The sequence below is a fragment of the Chrysemys picta genome, chromosome 1 (assembly GCF_011386835.1).
Source record: "Chrysemys picta bellii isolate R12L10 chromosome 1, ASM1138683v2, whole genome shotgun sequence".
NCBI classification, from domain to species: domain Eukaryota; kingdom Metazoa; phylum Chordata; order Testudines; family Emydidae; genus Chrysemys; species Chrysemys picta.
The window spans coordinates 163,711,625-163,732,967 of record NC_088791.1 but is presented as its reverse complement, the minus strand read 5'-3'; the positions used below and the strand labels follow the sequence as shown (position 1 = coordinate 163,732,967).

The 21,343-nt window shown below is 42.6% G+C and overlaps 1 protein-coding gene across 9 annotated transcripts in view; it reads right to left on the bottom strand.

Annotated features, from left to right (window-relative positions):
- LOC101936040 (suppressor of tumorigenicity 14 protein-like) overlaps positions 1 to 21,343 on the bottom strand; it is a 41,761-nt gene that overhangs the window by 7,407 nt on the left and 13,011 nt on the right. For 4 of the 9 annotated variants that reach the window (XR_010599706.1, XM_065588756.1, XM_065588764.1 and 1 more), the window contains exons 10-16: positions 17,576 to 17,688; positions 14,356 to 14,489; positions 12,281 to 12,385; positions 11,817 to 11,924; positions 5,460 to 5,579; positions 3,232 to 3,415; positions 1,456 to 1,727 (exon numbers count right to left, since the gene is read on the bottom strand). Coding sequence is in view for 6 of the 9 variants with exons in the window: in XM_065588756.1 (XP_065444828.1) it covers positions 1,456 to 1,727; positions 3,232 to 3,415; positions 5,460 to 5,579; positions 11,817 to 11,924; positions 12,281 to 12,385; positions 14,356 to 14,489; positions 17,576 to 17,688 (1,036 nt within the window). In the remaining 3 variants the exon portion in view is untranslated. The remainder of the gene's footprint in view (positions 1 to 1,455; positions 1,728 to 3,231; positions 3,416 to 5,459; positions 5,580 to 11,816; positions 11,925 to 12,280; positions 12,386 to 14,355; positions 14,490 to 17,575; positions 17,689 to 21,343) is intronic. The other 5 variants (XR_010599707.1, XM_065588773.1, XR_010599713.1 and 2 more) reach the window with 3 other exon arrangements.

The following is a 21,343-nucleotide window of genomic DNA, read 5'->3' as shown; positions in this document are numbered from 1 at the left end:
TGGATAAAAATAAACCTGCTTTGACTAGTTATAACTCCCAATGATAGTAGCTATTGCTAAATTGCACCATAGACCAAATTTGGCACCCTACAGAATACCAAACTGGCTTGAGCTACAACTGTTTCATCATCAGTATCTTTCATCTGTGCCACAATTTGTACCACCAACCTGGTCTTTAGGACCTTTTTAGGGCTTCGGGGGAGGGGGTAAGTGAAATTATGAGAGGGGAAGGTGTTCAAATATTTTAATTTCACAGTTTCAAATTAAGTTGAAATTTTATGTATCAATTTTATTGAAAAATTGACACTGTATAATGGATTTTTTTTTATATTATAACTTCACTTAAAGTATATTTAGGCATAAATAATCATAGTCCTGGGTTCAGATGTTAGATGAAAAGTATGTTAAGAAAGCCAAAGATACCCCAGAAGATAAATTTGGGTCAAATGTAAAACCTTAGATTAGTGGTGGGCAACCTGCAGCCCATCAGGGTAAACTGCTGGAGGGCCACGAGACAGTTTGTTTACATTGACATTCCGCAGGCACGGCCACCCACAGCTCCCAGTGGCTGCGGTTCACAACTCCCAGCCAATGGGAGCTGTGGGAAGCAGCGACCAGCATGTCCCGTGGCCCAGCAAACTGCGACCACTGGGAGCTGTGGGTGGCCGTGCCTGCGGAATGTCAATGTAAACAAACTGTCTCGCAGCCCACCAGCAGATTACCCTGATGAGCTGCAGGTTGCCCACCACCGCCTTAGATCATAATGCAATTTAAGGGATTAACTAAAAAACTGCCATCTGGAAGCGCTTGAGTTCCAATTCTGAATCAGACACAGACTACTTCCTAGTTTGGGCTAGTCTCAACTTCTTTCCTATTTCTCTATCTATAAATTCTTTATACTGTATAGTATTGTACTGAAGTACTGTAGAAATTAAATGAGCTGTATATGTGAGAAACAAGTGCTAATCCAGGGTAATTATCTTTCTAATGGCCTATGACAGTCTTCAATGCCTAATGGTAGGACTCCTAATTGACTTAAACTATTTCAATATGCCAGCATTAAGAAACTTCACAGATGTTCAACTGCGCCTGAGCCAAACCACTGAATTTGCTTTGACAAAGAAGGAATATTCTAGCTTTTAAAAGACCTACTAAGTCAGGGATGCTCAGCGGGTCGCAAGGTGGTTCCATGGGGGTCATGAGCTGTCAGCTCCCTGGGGTTGACAGCCCTGACCTTCCCCACCCCCATTAAATTAGACACACCCCCGCTTTTAATTTATAAGGGGCTTCACAGTCAGAGGCTTGCTGTGTGAAAGGGGTCACCAATACAAAAAGTTTGAAAACCACTGTGCTAAGTAAACCGTGATTATATTTGTTTTTAGTTTAATCACCTCACTCTTACAGTTTAAAATTAGAGTCAAACTTGCAAGAAACATATCCAGGAAATGAACATACTATTTTCTTTTAGGGCTCCCCAGCCAGTTACATAGCAGACAGTTCCATAAAAAAATACTCTAGGACTGCTGGGTAAACAAATGGGCTGTACCAGCTCACTGAAGAATACTGGTGTCTCCATTTCCAACAGGGCAATGTCATAGTCTGAGATATATTGGTCATACCGTGGATGGACAATAATCCTTTTGATTGATCTCATAGCTACATGATTGCTGTTTTTGTTAATGATCCTTATGCCCATATATGCTTTCCAGCCAGAAGGCACAGAGTATCTGCAAAACAGACAATATTTATAAAATGATGATGATCATCATGCCAGGTTATTTAAGAGTTATTTACAATATTTTTATGAGAAATACCAAAGTCAGGGGAGGAGCACAACATGAAATCAGTAGGACAGATACATCTCATTTTTATTTTGGTTTTGTGTTTTTCTTCATGGTTTCCAAAGGGATGCTTTCTGGGAGTAATATGACTAATACTTTGCACTTTTCATCCAAGGATCTTGAAGGACTTTGCATCAGTCACATGGGGATAACTTGCCTATCCTGTAGAGAACTGAGGCACAGATACGTTAAGTGACTTACCCAGGTCTCACCAAGTTAGTGGCAGGGTTGGGACTCCCAGTCAGATTGAGCCAGTAATGATTGCTACAGTTCCAATTATATGGTGACCCCAATCATTTAAGCTTTCTTAAGAAAAAGTTTCTGCTTCTTCTGGTTGAGAACTAACACCACCATTGTCACTGCCGCACCAGCCAGCAAACCAACAGGAACAATAACTCCAACACATAAGCATATCCATTTCAATCGAGTGTTGACTCCAAAACCTAATAATACTTTAAAGGAACATTATTCGTAATCACAGCTGATAATCTATGCCTATTTGTCTGATTTTTTTGTATGCAAAGTGGGTAATTGTGCTTCCAAGTGGCCAGTTAGATGTATAGCTACCCTTTTTCTGCACGTAATTGCAGTTATTACATTGTACAAATCTGAAAAATCAAGGTTCCTAAATGTCAACATTGCCAACTTTTTTCACTACTTATTTTGGCAGAACTTGCAGCTGCTCAGATCATGCAGATGTAGTCTGAATGGAATATTGCCATTTTTATCCCTCACTATGACTCTTGTTGTGAAGAGAACCCAGAAGTTCTGAGTCCTGACTCCTAGACTTCAGGTATTTCACCTAGCCATCCAATTAAAATCAGGATGGACCACAGCTTGCTCCTAACATTGAGTGGTAGCCCATCAATGCACTCATTAGCTTGATAGGAGGATGGCATTTTAAACATAGAATGGGTACTTGGGATCCATCTACAGTTGAGGAAGTCCAGCTTTCCAAATCCCTCAGTGATGCTGCACATGAGTAATCTTGATATTTGCAGGATATTATGCATCACCATGCCTGTCTTCACTACACCACTAGCCCCTATCCACCAGCCAATTTCCATACTTTCCCACTGTTAGAGGTGCTCTAATCTTAACGGTTAGGAGTATTATTTTGGAAATAAAAAATTTATGCTGCATTCACAATTAACTCCATGGTTCAACAGCAGGATTTACTTTCTGGTTACAGTGGTGGTATAATTATTCTGGATACTTTATAGTTTTGATTATTGGATGAAACGTACACTGGGTCTACAAAACAATTAGACCATGTGCACAGAACTATGCATTCAAAGCCACTATGCCAGCATCATGGATACATAAACTAATGAAACTAAAACTGTGAAACTAAACTGTGTATACGCTGGATTGTACAACCTGTACTTACCTTATAGAATCAGAGTCCAGAAAACAATGGGCAGCAGATAACAACCACCTATTTGAAACAACAGATGCACCACAAATATGGCCATACATTCCCATCTGCAAGCTTGCTTGCCAAGGCCACTTTCCAGATCTTGCATCTTCACCTCCAACAATTCTAGTTTTTTTTAACTGCATTCTTCCACAAGCTAATAAAGAAAGTATTGAACAGGCGGATTAAGATTTTAATACACATAAGGCAGTAGGCCATTTTACTTAGGTTTATTAATACTTGGCTCTTAAACTGCGTTCTTCCAACTGCAGATCCCAAAATGCTTCACAAAGGAATGTTAAGTATCATCATTCCCATGTTACAAATGAGATTAAGTGACTGCAAGACAGGGACAGGACCTCAAAGAATCCATTTTGAAGCACTTGGAAGAGAGGAAGGTGATCAGGAAGAGTCATCATGGATTCGCCAAGGGCAAGCCATGCCTGACCAACCTGATTGCCTTCTATGATGAGATAACTGGTTCTGTGGATATGGGGAATGCGGTGGACATGATATATCTTTACTTTAGCAAAGTTTTTGATACAGTTTCCCACCGTATTCTTGGCAGCAAGTTAAAAAAGTATGGATTGGATGAATGGACTATAAGGTGGATAGAAAGCTGGTTAAATTGTCAGGCTCAACGGGTAGCGATCAATGGCTCAATGTCTAGCTGGCAGCCAGTATCAACCGGAGTGCCCCAGGGGTTGGTCCTGGGGCCAGTTTTGTTCAACATCTTCATTAATGATCTGGATGATGGGATGGATTGTACTCTCAGCAAGTTCATGGATGACACTAAGCTGGGGGAAGAGGTAGATATGTTGTAGGGTAGGAATAGGGTCCAGAGTGACCTAGACAAATTGGAGGATTCAGAAAAGAAATCTGATTAGATTCAACAAGGACAAGTGCACTTAGGACGGAAGAATCCCATGCACTGCTACAGGCTGGGGACCGATTGGCTAAGCGGCAGTTCTGCAGATAAGGACCTAGGGATTACAGTGGACGAGAAGCTGCATATGAGTCAACAGTGTGCCCTTGTTGCCACAAAGGCTAACGGCATATTGGGCTGCATTAGTAGGAGTATTGCCAGCGGAACAAGGGAAGTGATTATTCCCCTCTATTCGGCACTAGTGAGGCCACATCTGGAGTACTGCGTCCAGTTTTGGGGCCCCCACTACAGAAAGGATGTGGACAAATTGGAGAGAGTCCAGGAGAGGGCAAAGAAAATGATGGGGGGCTGGAGAACATGACTTATGAGGAGAGGCTGAGGAAACTGGGCTTCTTTAGTCTGCAGAAGAGAAGCACGAGGGTGGATTTGATAACAGCCTTCAACTATCTGAAGGGGGGTTCCAAAGAGGATGGAATTAGGCTGTTCTCGGTGGTGACAGATGACAGAAGCAGCAGCAATGGTCTCAAGTTGCAGGGTGGGAGGTCTAGGTTGCATATTAGGAACAGCTATTTCACTAGGAGGGTGGTGAAGCACTGGAATGGGTTACCTAGGGAGGTGGTGGAATCTCCATCCTTAGAGGTTTTTAAGGCCCTTCTTGACAAAGCTCTGGCTGGGATGATATAGTTGGGGTTGGTCCTGCTTTGAGCAGGAGGTTGGACTAGATGACCTCCTGAGGTCCCTTCCAACCCTAATCTTCTATGATTCTATGACAGAGCCAGGAATTGAACTCACATCTACTGATCCTGCTCCAGTATTCTATCCAAGCTAAGGTACAAAGTGGATGCTCTTGATAATACTAAAACCACTATTTTTACAGGTATTACAGGTAAGATCTATTTACTTAAAAGGAAGTTTTAATATCAAATTTACTTTTCACCACATATGTGACTTCTTCACTTTTTTTAAACTTCACTCAGCGTGGACACTGATCCCAGACACGTCAGTTTCACTTAGCGCAGTATTTTAAATAATTGTCACTTTCTGGGCATCCTCAACTGGCCCAAGGTTATTGTATTTGGGTTGGTGATAAAGCAGAGAAAGATGTAAAGGAAATGTTTTCATATAAATATTATCAAAGAATTATTTTTATTCATATGGGGTTTTATAAATCCTATCTTTTCTTTTTAAATATATACTAAATTTGACCCAAATTTTGAGCCAAATACATAAATATATATTTACGTTTACTGCAATAATTCACTCATGAATTAACTTTCATTTAAAATGTATTTCAAATAAATTAAACTTCACATACCACAGTTCATTTCATCAGATCCATCTCCACAGTCTCTTATTCCATCACATTCTGGGTTTGGTTTTGTGGGGCATTTTCCATTCAGGCATTTATATGCATATGAGGAACAACTTTTATAGGCTGAAAAAAACATGACCGAGGTGAAAAAATGGAGTATAGGAGCAGAGGAAGGAAGGCGAGCTACTGGAGAGCTACGCAGTGCAGACGCTGACAAGCATTACTAGAGAAGCCACGCAGGTACAGTGGCGAAGGGTGGGAGAATCCCTGCCCAACAGGGTGGTTGGCCCTTCCAGGCCCTGGAGGTCTGAGGGAAGGCCGGGAGGAACTCTGCTCCAATAGGGTGAGGACAGTAAACCCAGGGGCATGGGGGGAAATTCTGAAGAAAAAGAGGAATACCTCAGCCCCCACGCCAAACAGAAGCACAGGACCCACCGAGGTGGAGAGGAAGCTTGGTCACATTATTTATAAATATGATTTAGACAAAGGCATTGAAAGCTACACCTCTAAGGTCATGTCTGTATGAGGACACTCAAGATATTTAAGGCAAGTCAACCAAGCCCCACATGACTGCTGTCATTCAGGAAAGAAGTAGCCTATGTTGCCAAAACAAAGCCACCCTGCTTTACCTCTAAATTGTGTAGTTTTAAGGCACTCTATTGCATTTCTTGCATCACCAATACTTTCAGCATTCCGAATACTTTAAACATCTGATCGGCCTGTTGTCCAATTACGTGGCAGTAAATCACCATAAAAGGGGCTTTGGGGTTTCAAATTTGAGTAAATGACTTCCTTTTATGATTCCACCTCCTTTTCCAGGTACATTTTTAGGAATCCATTACAATTTATTACTTGGGAATCTTTCTAGAAACCTCAGCATCATGCATCTATTTATTATTAATTATTATTATTATTATTATTATTCTTTTATGGTAACATCACAAATATACTGAGCTAATTGCAGATGACAAGAAAGTACAGTCTCTGCCCCAAGCAACTCACAATCTACAGGAAACCAGAGATTAGGAGGAAGGAATATAAGTAGTGCTATCTCTGATGTACTGTGCCACATCTCTAACACAATCAGATTGATAGTGTTTATAAATATCCTAAACTTTTTGGATCAGTTTGTTTACGAGTTCTTATCCATTCTTGTGCCCCGAATGATGGCATTTTTGTAGGTATCGTATTTGTGTAATCACAATTAAAGTAATCAATGCCTCTTGCTGTTTTACTGTCCGAAAAGCTTGTAACTGTACTGCTTTGCATTGCTGAATGGAGCCAAGTTCCTAGACATTCCTTTTATATTATGTACCAACGGAAAGGGTAGTATGTCGTATTGTGGATATTCAACTGTCCAGAAGAGCTAACAGAAAACCTATGGCAAGTAAGAGAACAAAGCTGATATTTCAGAATCAGCCACTGTCTGTCATTCATTAGACATTTAACTGTCCATCTGCCTTCATACTATACAGCTCTTCCAGTCAAAAAACAAAAACAAAAAAAACCCACAGAAGCTGGAGATGGAAAACACCTGATTTAATCATTTTGCTCATTCTGGCCTTAAGTCAGAATAGCATTGTTCCCTGTACTATACTTGAGTGCTTTGTCTAGTCCAGATTTTCATGCATTAAAAATAGGATTTCTACTAGTTCCCTAGGGAAAAATTTTCAAATAATGGATACACATTTTTTGTGCAAGTCTAGCAACTTGGATGGATATATATAGAAAGAGAGACATAGAGAGGGTAAAGTAATAAGTTTCACATCAATGAAACAGTGAGTTGTCTGGAGACTTGTGATTTCATTTGATTATACTGTGGAATCCCATTCCAGAAAGCACTACTTGCATCTAAGATGTTACTCTCACACTTTCTTATAAGCCTAAAAGGTATACTGTTAATATACTCATTTTGTATTCTAAAGATTCCTCCACATTACTGAAGGACACAGGAGACACGCTTAGATTCTGAGACTAGGGCTTATTTTGGTAAGTTAAAAAAAACCTATATTTTATAGCCAGTTTCTCACAAGGCAGTTTTAAATTAACAATTTACTTCAGATTAATAGTTTTATACAGAGATTGCAACTCAGATACCTAAAAAAACCCAACCAACAACAAAAAGAAATTTACCCAACCATAACTGAGGCCTCTAACATTTCCCTCTGCCTGCAGAGAGTCTGTGATCTTTCATTTAAGGTAGAAACAAGTGACTCTCTTCTAATGATCTGTATCTTCTTATGGTGGCTCCTGTGATGGGATACACCCCTATCCCACTGGTAGAAAGGCTAGTGCCAGTTAGGCATGCCTGAAAGACATGCTCCACCTGGAGAAGGGGAGTTTAAAATGCTGAATTTGATCACAAAACGGGGGGGGGGGGGGGGGGAGGAGGGAAGGGGAGGGGAGTTTGCCCACACTGTTAGGGACTGCCAGTATCAAGGGGAACTCAGCCCATGGCTTTGGCTAGCCTTTCTTCCTTCCCTTTGCCCCCTTTTGGTTGGTGCAGACTGACAATACGAGCCTGATGCAGGCAAGAAGCCCTAAAAGGCTGCTTCCCGCCTACTACCTGTGGCAGGACCCAGGGTCCTGGGTAAGTGAACTGTAATTAGACTCTGAGAATACCCCAGGAGTGAGAAACTCCCACTGGGAGGAGTGAGATTCCCCAGGAGGGGGGCTCCTGTAGGGGACCCAGGGGCAAGAGACTCAATGACACTAAGGCCAAGCCCAGGCTGAGGGTTGGCTAACCACAACTGAGGAAGAAGGCAGACATGAAGCCCTGTACCTGATACAAGACCCTGAGACAGAAACAGGTTCCATACCAGCCCTTTGACGGGAGGCTTCAGCTGCAATAGACCCTGAACACTGGTGTAAATGGATAGCAGAATGGCAATAGCAGCAAGCCAACTAGCAACAGCAATTCCAGCAGCCAATGTTGCAGCACTGGATGTCCCAGCAGCAGCTGTTGCAGGAGGTTGTATCCAGCAGCCCGAGTTCCAGAGGGACTTTCTGCAACAGTTAACCCCCCCCGCCCCAACTCCTGCACAGGGAGGCCCCGAAGCGCCCAATCCCAGAGCTCTGCCAACTGCGACGTTAACTAAGATGGGCCCTAACTACAATCCTGAGGCATTCCAAACCACCTTTGAGAGGGTGGCGCTAGTCTCTCAATGGTCTCTGAAACTTTGGGACTTAGTTTTAGCTCCATACATGACGGGACAGGCACAGTTGGCCTTCTGCAACTTTGACCCGAACCGGCCAGAGACTACAGTTGGGTGAAGGCCACTGTTTTAGATTACCTGGCTATCTGTGAAGATGCCCACTTTAATGCAGAGATGTACCCCAAGGGGGCAGGCTTTTGATGGTGGTACACCGATTACAGAGCATTGCTGGTGGTAGCTGTGCCCAGGCAAATGCTCTGAGCCAGTCCAGGATGCAGAATTTGTATTCATATTTACAGCAAGGGGTTGGGAGTGGGTGCTCCAGCATCACCCCAAGTAATTTTCATACATGGTGCAGCTGGTGGAGAATTTTCTCACAGCTGATGGGTCACTAGATATGGGACTGTACAGCCTCTGCCCACTAGCCTACTAGGACCACTCATGGTGCTGGATGCCTGCCAGCAGTTACTGAATCCCAGGCATGACAGAAAACGTGTACAAATACCAGACCCAAGCTACCCACACGGAGAGGGGAAGACCTCGACAATACATGGGGGCAAGCTTTTGTATGGTCAATTCTATCAAAGTTTTACACTTATCCAACGACAAATAAATAAATAAATATAAAGGTGGCTGAGCTGTTAGAGTGGTTGGGCCTGGTGTGATACCTCAGCATGGATGACCTCACAAAAAGCTATTGGCAGATCCCCTGGTCTCCATCCTCCCAGGAAGAGAATGTGTTCAACCCCCTTTGGTCATTTCCATTTTAAAACCATGCCATTTGGCCTCCAAGGGGGGGTGGCAGCAACTTTCTAGCACCTTCTGAATCGAATCCTCCGACACCACCACCAATATGCTGGGGCTTACCTTGACAACATTGTAGCCATAGCCGTGTGTGGGAAAACCACTTATGTCAGCTAAGAGGGGTTCTGGTTCCATTCAGGAGGCCAGCCTCAGAGCTAATCCTGCCAAGTGCAAGTTGGCCATGACAGAAGTGTCTTATTTAGGGTATCATTTGGGAGGAGACCTTGAGACACTGGTGCTAGATAAAAAGAACAGGAGTACTTGTGGCACCTTAGAGACTAACAAATGTATTAGAGCATAAGCTTTCGTGGGCTACTGCCCACTTCTTCGGATGCATATAGAGTGGAACATATATTGAGGAGATATATATACACACATACAGAGAGCATGGGAGTTGTCTTACTAACTCTGAGAGGCCAACTAAGTAAGAGAAAAAAAAATTTTTGAAGTGATAATCAAGCTAGCCCAGTACAGACAGTTTGATAAGAAGTGTGAGAATACTTACAAGGGGAGATAGATTCAATGTTTGTAATGGCTCAGCCATTCCCAGTCCTTATTCAATCCTGAGTTGATTGTATCTAGTTTGCATATCAATTCCAGCTCAGCAGTCTCTCGTTGGAGTCTATTTTTGAAGTTTTTCTGTTGTAAGATAGCCACCCGCAGGTCTGTCATTGAATGGCCAGACAGGTTAAAGTGTTCTCCCACTGGTTTTTGAGTTTTATGATTCCTGATGTCAGTTTTGTGTCCATTAATTCTTTTGCGTAGAGACTGTCCGGTTTGGCCAATGTACATGGCAGAGGGGCATTGCTGGCACATGATGGCATATATCACATTGGTAGATGTGCAGGTGAACGATCCCCTGATGGTATGGCTGATGTGATTAGGTCCTATGATGATGTCACTTGAATAGATATGTGGACAGAGTTGGCATCGGGCTTTGTTACAAGGATAGGTCCTGGGTCAGTGTTTTTGTTCAGTGATGTGTGGTTGCTGGTGAGAGTAAAGATGGACTACAAGCTATCAGGAACAGTATCCCCGATAATGTCACAGCTAACCTGGTGTTAATGGACACAAATCTGACATCAGGAAAAAAAAATTTTCTCTTACTTAATTGGCCTCTCAGAGTTGGTAAGACAACTCCCACCTGTTCATGCTCTCTGTATGTGTGTATATATATCTCCTCAATATATGTTCCACTCTATATGCATCTGAAGAAGTGGGCAGTAGCCCACGAAAGCTTATGCTCTAATAAATTTGTTAGTCTCTAAGGTGCCACAAGTACTCCTGTTCTTTTTGCGGACACAGACTAACACGGCTGCTACTCTGAAACCTGGTGCTAGATAAAGTCCACATGTTAAACTCGTGCCCCACATGCTGGCTCAGAAGACAGATATGCTGCTTCCTCAGTCTGGAAGGATATTATTACTGGTTCATCTCCACCTCTGCCTTGATTGCGGCTCCCCTGAATGATCTACTAAAAGGCAGAGACACCAAAAAGGTCTGGTGAGACGACTGATGCGATGAAGCTTTCAACAGTCTGAAGGCGTGGCTGGGCTAGGTGCCTATCCTTGCCAATGCAGACTTCTCCCAATAGTAGTTCATTCACCGGGGGCCAGGCTGGGAGTGGTGCTCTCCCAGGACTTTGAAGGCAAAGAGCACCCAATCCGATATTTAAGCAGAAAGTTGTTTCCCAGGATGAGAACATATTCTGTTATTGAGAAGAAAGCTCTGACTATCAAGTGGACTGTGGATTCCCTGAGGTATTACCTGACCTGCTGGTAGTTCATTTTCCCTAGTCACAGAGCATGCATCCTTGTGATGGCTACATTCTATGAAGGACTCAACCTCCCAGATTATGCAAATACTATTTTGGGACAAGGGACAACACTCAAGCAAGAAACATTTTTGCATTTTTTGCAGCAAAGACATTGACTTAGTTTCAATATCATCTTCAGAACCTCAAACTCTCCTGCACTTTTGCAAGAAACATTCTGGCACTGACAGAGCCATAGATATGATGGTAAATCACCTTTGATTCTCCAACAGTCTTTATTCCCACATGTATAAATATGATCACTCTTTCCTGTTCCTTCAGCAAGTTCATTTTACCCTTATTGGTAGCCAAAAACCATCCAGTTCATCCAGTCAATCTAAGGTTCAGTTGTTATGTAGCATAATGGAGAGCATGAAGTGTGATCAACACATGCTAATATTTTGAAAAGCATAACATGATGCATGCGAATGAAAGTTGTAATTATCCTCACACCACACATATACACAATGCAGGCTATTCCATACATTTATCAGATAATTCACAAAAACTGTAGACAGTAAGTAAATGAACATATCCCTATCCCCCGACTCCCCACTGATATCCTAAACTACTTTTCAACACACTTACGGCAATCATTTTCATCACTATCCTCTCCGCAACTGTCGTCCCCTTTGCATGTCTTTGAACGGTGTTTACACTTCCCATCGCCACAGTTAGACTCCTCTGGACTACAGCCTGAAGAAGCGAGATCTATAAATATCATGGCACTTCCCAGTCACAGCGTCATTCATCCAAGGATCTGAAAACACTCAAGAACACAGTACTCTGAAGTAGGCTAAGATTATCTTGTTTTAGTCCTTTTACAGGAAGCTCTGGAATAAATATGTAAAACATTGACTGTTTCTTGGAAGGTCTGGTTCTTATGCAATATGTATTTTATTTTTGGTAGGTGGAGGGTTATATGGTATTATTGAAGGATATTATTTCAAGGATTATTCCCTCTGTTTGCACTTTTTAGAAAAAGTGTTTTACAGCCCTCTGAGTGCCTTGCTGAAGGACTGTTTTTAAAAACAGAAATTGAATAAGCTTACCACAGTCTAATTCATCACTGCCATCTGAGCAGTCTTTCCATCCATCACATTGGTTGTTTAAAGGAATGCATGTTCTGTCTGTACATTTAAATTGTTTAGGACATGCTAGAAGAAAAAAATATAGAAGTAATGAAAATGGTGTCATGGACCAAATATGCACCGAGGGTGGCAGTACCTCATTATTTTTGTTCTATAAAATTCAACTAATGCAAATGCGATTTTTTTTTAAAAAGGTCAGTGATTTTAACAGGTGCTCTGATTTATGTGAATTTAAATTAATGGATTGGAGAATTTAAATCAGTATTAACCTTCTTATCATTGTCATTGAAGATGTGGAGGCCATACAGATTTATTTGCTGTGAGTGCTAATTATGCAGATGTTTAATGATTTAAATATACCAAGAATCTCCAACTGGACAGCAACATTAAGACAGAAACCTGTAGGTTATCATTACTAGAAAGCTTTGTTAGTAACATTAGTGACCTTGCATAATAACTGGAGCATGCCAGCCTCTAGATTCTTAGGGACAAGGTTTAATACAGTTTGCCTGCAAATTTGCTGTCTGTGCCTGGTCAAGTCAGCAGAGACTCTTTTCCCCTCACCTCTGGACCAGAAAGGCAGGATCAATCAGGTTGAAGGACAACTCTCTGTTCATTCCACAATTACTATGAGTTAGAGTGTGAAACTGTAGCCTGATTTAGGGTGTACTAATAATATTATTTTGGATAATATGGAAATTTAATTTATTTATTGTGTTTAATTAATTAGTATTAATATGAATTAATTATTAATATTAATAGTATGGGTTTTAGGCTCGCCAATTTGTCTGATTAGAAAATAAGGTTCTTGTCCTAAATCAGGCTCCACGGAATTTACAAAGGACCCTCGGGGGTATGACAGGAAGCTCACACTGAGACAGATATAGCCTTAAAGACTTTTTATTAAAATCAATAATAGTAAGTAAATGGTAAAATAATCAGAGTTACAAAGTTACAATTGCATTACTGCTATTCAAAAGATACATATGATAATATAGTAATATATACTACAAAGCTTTGGTTAATATACTCACACCCTTCCTTGATAACCTGGTGATAAGAGACACAGGAATAGCCTGGCGCTTCAGGTTTCTGGATTCTTGAGTGAGGGATGCAGTGCTTAAAGAAGCTAATGCTAAGAACTATCAAATCTAACTTAGGGTTTACTTGACTAACTAAAACTTAAAATCAAAACCTAATAAACAAAGAATAAACCTTAGGGAAACCGAGCTTAGCCTAGTTCCCTTGAAACAAAGTTTAAGAAGAACAAATATAGCCTACTAATAGTAGTAGTCATCATAGATAGATAGAAGAGAGAGAGAGAGAGAGAGAGAGAGAGAGAGAGAGGAAGTAAGTAAGTGAGAATGGAGTACTCTATTGAGGTATGTCACCTCTTTTATAAGGCAAGTGCCAGAAATCCTTCCTCTTATGCCCAAATTTCATTCCTCACCCACAGAAATGTTAGGGTACACTTACTCCATAGGCTAGTATGTATGTATGTACTGATGACAGGTATGTACGCACATCAGTGTCTTGTGGTGTACTTGTTAAGTCTGTGGGTACAACACTGAAAACCCCCCTATGCCATTCTCCATTGTCTATTGATCTAGGTAAAGGTCTTAGACATAGGCGTGGGTACTTATCTATTTAGGCATAGGATAAACAAGATAAAGGTTAACTTTGCTTTCTGGATAAAAGGGCCCAATATAGATATGCTAACTTTGCTTTAGCTTAACATACAGGTTTTTGACCTGTAGGTCTCTTGCATTACAGTCAAACTTACTTTAATATAAATTTATGAACCTCTTACAATAAACCAGATATATATATATATATATATATATATATATATATATATATATATATATAACTATATACACACACACACACACACACACACATATACACACACACGCGCGCACGCGCGCAAGCAGGTTAGTCCTTTAGGCTACAAAACGTAGGTCTATGAAGCAAGGTTTCCCCCAAAGCTGTAGTTTTTAAGGGGTCCATGTTAAAGTGCACTTGTATCCACTTACGATCTGTGTGACTGAAAGCTTTATATTCAATATAAAACCCTCTGTGCGTGACCAGTTCATCTGAATGGAAATTAATCGCAACTGAATAGCCATATTCCTTGTTTCTGTTGCTTTCAGCAATAGCTTTACAATATCTGTCAAGTATAGAACAGAATAATTACAACTACAATCCACCTTCACCAAGTCTTAACAGTATTTGTATGTTACTTTACTGTATCTTGCCAACTCAGCTACCCTATTATTACATGTACAAAACAACTAACATTTAAAGATGGTGATATGGTTTGGATAAATCTTTACATTAAACATGTGCTCCCAAAACTTATCTTTGGAGGTTTAAAATACAATGTAGGTAACTTATTTTTTCCAAACTATTTTGCATGTAATGAATTTCTTGGTTCTCACAGACCAGAAGCCTAAAGTTCTAAAAATATAGCAAGAAGGTCAAGACTGAGGGGAAAAACAACTGAGGAGAGTTGGCAGTTTTTCAAAGGGACACTATTAAGGGCCCAAAAGCAAGCTATTCCGCTGGTTAGGAAAGATAGAAAATGTGGCAAAAGACCACCTTGGCTTAACCACGAGATCTTGCACGATCTAAAAAATAAAAAGGAGTCATATAAAAAATGGAAACTAGGACAGATTACAAAGGATGAATATAGGCAAACAACACAGGAATGCAGGGGCAAGATTAGAAAGGCAAAGGCACAAAATGAGCTCAAACTAGCTACGGGAATAAAAGGAAACAAGAAGACTTTTTATCAATACATTAGAAGCAAGAGGAAGACCAAAGACAGGGTAGGCCCACTGCTTAGTGAAGAGGGAGAAACAGTAACAGGGAACTTGGAAATGGCAGAGATGCTTAATGACTTCTTTGTTTCGGTCTTCACAGAGAAGTCTGAAGGAATGCCTAACATAGTGAATGCTAATGGGAAGGGGGTAGGTTTAGCGGATAAAATAAAAAAAGAACAAGTTAAAAATCACTTAGAAAAGTTAGATGCCTGCAAGTCACCCGGGCCTGATGAAATGCATCCTAGAATATTCAAGGAGCTAATAGAGGAGGTATCTGAGCCTCTAGCTATTATCTTTGGAAAGTCATGGGAGACGGGAGAGATTCCAGAAGACTGGAAAAGGGCAAATATAGTGCCCATCTATAAAAAGGGAAATAAAAACAACCCAGGAAACTACAGACCAGTTAGTTTAACTTCTGTGCCAGGGAAGATAATGGAGCAAGTAATTAAGGAAATCATCTGCAAACACTTGGAAGGTGGTAAGGTGATAGGGAACAGCCAGCATGGATTTGTGAAAAACAAATCATGTCAAACCAATCTGATAGCTTTCTTTGATAGGATAACGAGCCTTGTGGATAAGGGTGAAGCGGTGGATGTGGTATACCTAGACTTTAGTAAGGCATTTGATACGGTCTCGCATGATATTCTTATCGATAAACTAGGCAAATACAATTCAGATGGGGCTACTATAAGGTGGGTGCATAACTGGCTGGATAACCGTACTCAGAGAGTTGTTATTAATGGTTCCCAATCCTGCTGGAAAGGCGTAACGAGTGGGGTACCGCAGGGGTCTGTTTTGGGACCGGCTCTGTTCAATATCTTCATCAACGACTTAGATATTGGCATAGAAAGTACGCTTATTAAGTTTGCGGATGATACCAAACTGGGAGGGATTGCAACTACTTTGGAGGACAGGGTCATAATTCAAAATGATCTGGACAAATTGGAGAAATGGTCTGAGCTAAACAGGATGAAGTTTAACAAAGACAAATGCAAAGTGCTCCACTTAGGAAGGAAAAATCAATTTCACACATACAGAATGGGAAAAGACTGTCTAGGAAGGAGTACGGCAGAAAGGGATCTAGGGGTTATAGTGGACCACAAGCTAAATATGAGTCAACAGTGTGATGCTGTTGCAAAAAAAGCAAACATGATTCTGGGATGTATTAACAGGTGTGTTGTGAGCAAGACACGAGAAGTCATTCTTCCGCTCTACTCTGCTCTGGTTAGGCCTCAGCTGGAGTATTGTGTCCAGTTCTGGGCGCCGCATTTTAAAAAAGATGTGGAGAAATTGGAAAGGATCCAAAGAAGAGCAACAAGAATGATTAAAGGTCTTGAGAACATGACCTATGAAGGAAGGCTGAAAGAATTGGGTTTGTTTAGTTTGGAAAAGAGAAGACTGAGAGGGGACATGATAGCAGTTTTCAGGTATCTAAAAGGGTGTCATAAGGAGGAGGGAGAGAACTTGTTCACCTTATCCTCTAAGGATAGAACCAGAAACAATGGGTTTAAACTGCAGCAAGGGAGGTCTAGGTTGGACATTAGGAAAAAGTTCCTAACTGTCAGGGTGGTTAAACACTGGAACAAATTGCCTAGGGAGGTTGTGGAATCTCCGTCTCTGGAGATATTTAAGAGTAGGTTAGATAAATGTCTATCAGGGATGGTCTAGACAGTATTTGGTCCTGCCATGCGGGCAGGGGACTGGACTCGATGACCTCTCGAGGTCCCTTCCAGTCTAGAATCTATGAATCTATGAATCTATGAATACTGCAACCACATCCTCTGCCTTTGGAAACTAAAAGTTTGTTTAAAGGTTTTCAGTTCAGTTTTGCAAACCCAGCATTTTCACTTCCTAGACATGGATCCTCACAATCCAACATTGCAGTTGCAACCTTGAATTTTCTCCTTCTGAAGGACGAGTGACTGATCACGTCTAATTTTGTTTTCAATAACCAAGGGAAAGAGCAATCATTAAAGAGACATTGGAAACAGAAAACAAAGCTTTAAAATGGCAAAGGATCTCACTCCCTAGAAAAGAAGCTAGTTCAAGATGGTAGCCAGGAATTCACACCTCCAGCAAAACAATGCAGGATCCTGCACTAAACATCTCTTGGACCACCAACCTTTGTAATGAATGTATAGATTAAGTATTTTTTTAATTGATGTGAAATAGGCATGAGGCTTTTATTACCATTGGTGACAACTATTTGACCTGTTTGCTGCTTAGCCATAATTAGGAAAAATACGTCCATTGAAAGCCTAAATAAAGATGTCACAATGTCGGCAAAGTTGTATGTTTCTGCACTGGAAGTAGCTGGAGAAATTCAAGATTTTAGTACAGAATGTTTTATAGAATGGCAAGTTGTGTCCTCTCTGAATATCACTAATTAATGTAAATGTCAAATAAAATAGTGAGTGGTGTTTTAACTCACCTAACTCCATCAATTTCTAACCAGTCCTTATCACATTTATTGGACCCTGGAGACTTCTCTTGAATTTGTATGACAAGGATTTTTAGTGATAACTTATATCCAGGCAGAGGTGCCTACAATCAAAGTGTTAAAGAAAATAAACAAAAACAAAACAAAACCAAGCAGTTGATGCATTCTGTTCTATTACCTCAAAATCAAATGGACAGGCATTAATAAATCACATTCCCATCATCAGATTATAGAAGAAAATACCACCTCCACCTACTCCCAGTAATAGGTAAGAAAGGTATGTAATAAAAAGGAGATTTCCTAAGGCATAAATTGCAGTTAAGCACCCAACTCCTTTGGGAGCTAGAAGCCCAACCACCATTTGTGTCTTTGAAATGTTCCTCCTAAACCCTTACAGTTAACAGTACTGGTGCATAAATAGGGCCCTACTAAATTAACGGTCTATTTTGGTCAATTTCACAGCCATAGGCTTTTTTTTTTTTAAGTCAATTTCACAGTTTCAGATATTTACATCTGAAATTTCACAGTGTAATAACCATGGGAGTCCCAACACAAGAGAGGGTTGTGGGGTATCACAAGGCTATTGTAGGAGGGTCGTGGTATTGCCACCCTTACTTCTGTGCTGCTGCTGACAGAGGCGCTGCCTTCAGAGCTGGGCAGCAGGCAATGCAGAACAAGGGTCACATGGTATTGTGGGGGAGGTCATCACTTTTTTGGGGGGGCAGGGCCAGCCTTATGGGTGGGGCGACAGTCCAGGGCCCTGTTGTCGTGGGGGGAGGTGCTGTGGTTCCCCCCTGCAAACACTGCCAGCCCAAGGCCCCTTTAACCACGAAGCCCTGGATCTGGAGCCAGGGAGGAGCAAGGATGTGGCAAGGGTGCCGGAACCTTTGTAGAAGTGGGGAACCACCAGTGTCGGAACCGGGGGGGGGGCCAGGAGCCATGCCTCTCCTCCCTCCCCCAAACTGCAAGCCTTGCACAGGCTCAGAGAGGCACTGGCAGAGGCTGTGTGCCTGCCCGAGGCTTGCAGTTTGGGGAAACAACATTGCCCCATCCCCCCAAACTATGTCCATGTTAAAAAAGGGGGGGCATGGCCCCCAGTGCCCCCAGTTCTGGCACTGTTGGCTAGGGACGCTCCAGCGGGGGATCCTACCATGTGCTGGGCTCCAGCTGCTAATCCCAGCCGGGTCAGACCCACCTCCGTGAACCTCCCCCCGCTGCAAGAAGCTCTGCGGCTGCCACCTGTAATGACCCCTAGGGAGCGACCTGTACAGTGACCTGGCTGGAGAGCGATGGGGGCAGGAAGTGAGGTGGAGGTGCGGAGCTTCCCACAGCTGGGGGAGGTTTCTGGAGATGGGTCTGACCCTGCCCCAGGAGCAGCCTCTGCAGCACAAAAGGAAGTCCCATCTCTCCCCAGCCCTGCCAGGAGCCTGGAGCATGGTAGGATCCCCAGCTGAGGCACCCCCAGCCCAGCCCCTCCCTGGCACATTTCACAGGGGAGACCAGATTTCACAGTCCGTGACGGGTTTTTCACAGCCATGAATTTGGTAGGGCCCTATGCCTAGATTATAGTGTTATACTGTCAAGTGTTAATGGCTGCCAGAAAGCAGAAGTCTGATCTACAGACAGTTGCAAGCCTTTATTTAATGACAGCTGGAAATAATTGTAAGCCACTGTCCAAGGCAATGGGGCTGCATGGCAAACCCTATTAGAAGCTAAGGCCAGTGGACTGCAAAGTTTCCCTGGGACTGATTGCAAACATAGGAGCAAAGGCATTGATTGACATAGATAGCCACACATTGCTGTAACCACAGGCAGAAAGCTATGAGAAAGCCAGCAGGTAGAATCATAGAATATCAGAGTTGGAAGGGACCTCAAGTGGTCATCTAGTCCAACCCCCTGCTCAAAGCAGGACCAATTCCCAGCTAAATCATCCCAGCCAGGGCTTTGTCAAGCCGGGCCTTAAAAACCTCCAAGGAAGGAGACTCCACCACCTCCCTAGGTAACGCATTCCAGTGTTTCACCACCCTCCTAGTGAAATAGTTTTTCCTGATATCCAACCTGGACTTCCCCCACCGCAACTTGAGACCATTGCTCCTTGTTCTGTCATCTGCCACCACTGAGAACAGCCGAGCTCCATCCTCTTTGGAACCCCCCTTCAGGTAGTTGAAGGCTGCTATCAAATCCCCCCTCATTCTTCTCTTCTGGAGACTAAACAATCCCAGTTCTCTCAGCCTCTCCTCATAAGTCATATGCTCCAGACCCCTAATCATTTTTGTTGCCCTCCGCTGGACTCTTTCCAATTTTTCCACATCCTTCTTGTAGTTTGGCGCCCAAAACTGGACACAGTATTCCAGATGAGGCCTCACCAATGTCGAATAAAGGGGAACGATCACGTTCCTCGATCTGCTGGCAATGCCCCTACTTATACAGCCCAAAATGCCGTTAGCCTTCTTGGCAACAAGAGCACACTGTTGACTCATATCCAGCTTCTCGTCCACTGTGACCCCTAGGTCCTTTTCAGCAGAACTGCTACCTAGCCATTCGGTCCCTAGTCTGTAGCAGTGCATGGGATTCTTCCGTCCTAAGTGCAGGACTCTGCACTTGTCCTTGTTGAACCTCATCAGGTTTTTTTCGGCCCAATCCTCTAATTTGTCTAGGTCCCTTTGTATCCGATCCCTACCCTCTAGTGTATCTACCACGCCTCCTAGTTTAGTGTCATCTGCAAACTTGCTGAGAGTGCAGTCCACACCATCCTCCAGATCATTAATAAAGATATTAAACAAAACCGGCCCCAGGACCGACCCTTGGGGCACTCCACTTGAAACCGTCTGCCAACTAGACATGGAGCCATTGATCACTACCCGTTGAGCCCGACGATCTAGCCAGCTTTCTATCCACCTTACAGTCCATCCATCCAGCCCATACTTCTTTAACTTGGTGGCAAGAATACTGTGGGAGACAGTATCAAAAGCTTTGCTAAAGTCAAGAAATAACACATCCACTGCTTTCCCCTCATCCACAGAGCCAGTTATCTCATCATAGAAGGCAATTAGGTTAGTCAGGCACGACTTCCCCTTCGTGAATCCATGCTGACTGTTCCTGATCACTTTCCTTTCCTCTAAATGTTTCATAATTGATTCCTTGAGGACCTGCTCCATAATTTTTCCAGGGACTGAGGTGAGGCTGACTGGCCTGTAGTTCCCCGGATCCTCCTTCTTCCCTTTTTTAAAGATGGGCACTACATTAGCCTTTTTCCAGTCATCTGGGACCTCCCCCGATCGCCATGAGTTTTCAAAAATAATGGCTAATGGCTCTGCAATCTCACCCGCCAACTCCTTTAGCACCCTCGGATGCAGCGCATCCGGCCCCATGGACTTGTGCACGTCCAGTTTTTCTAAATAGTCCCGAACCACTTCTTTCTCCACAGAGGGCTGGTCACCTTCTCCCCATGCTGTACTGCCCAGTGCAGCAATCTGGGAGCTGACCTTGTGCGTGAAGACAGAGGCAAAAAAATCATTGAGTACATTAGCTTTTTCCACATCCTCGGTCACTAGGTTGCCTCCCTCATTCAGTAAGGGGCCCACACTTTCCTTGATTTTCTTCTTGTTGCTAACATACCTGAAGAAACCCTTCTTGTTACTCTTAACATCTCTTGCTAACTGCAACTCCAAGTGTGATTTGGCCTTCCTGATTTCACTCCTGCACGCCTGAGCAATATTTTTATACTCCTCCCTGGTCATTTGTCCAATCTTCCACTTC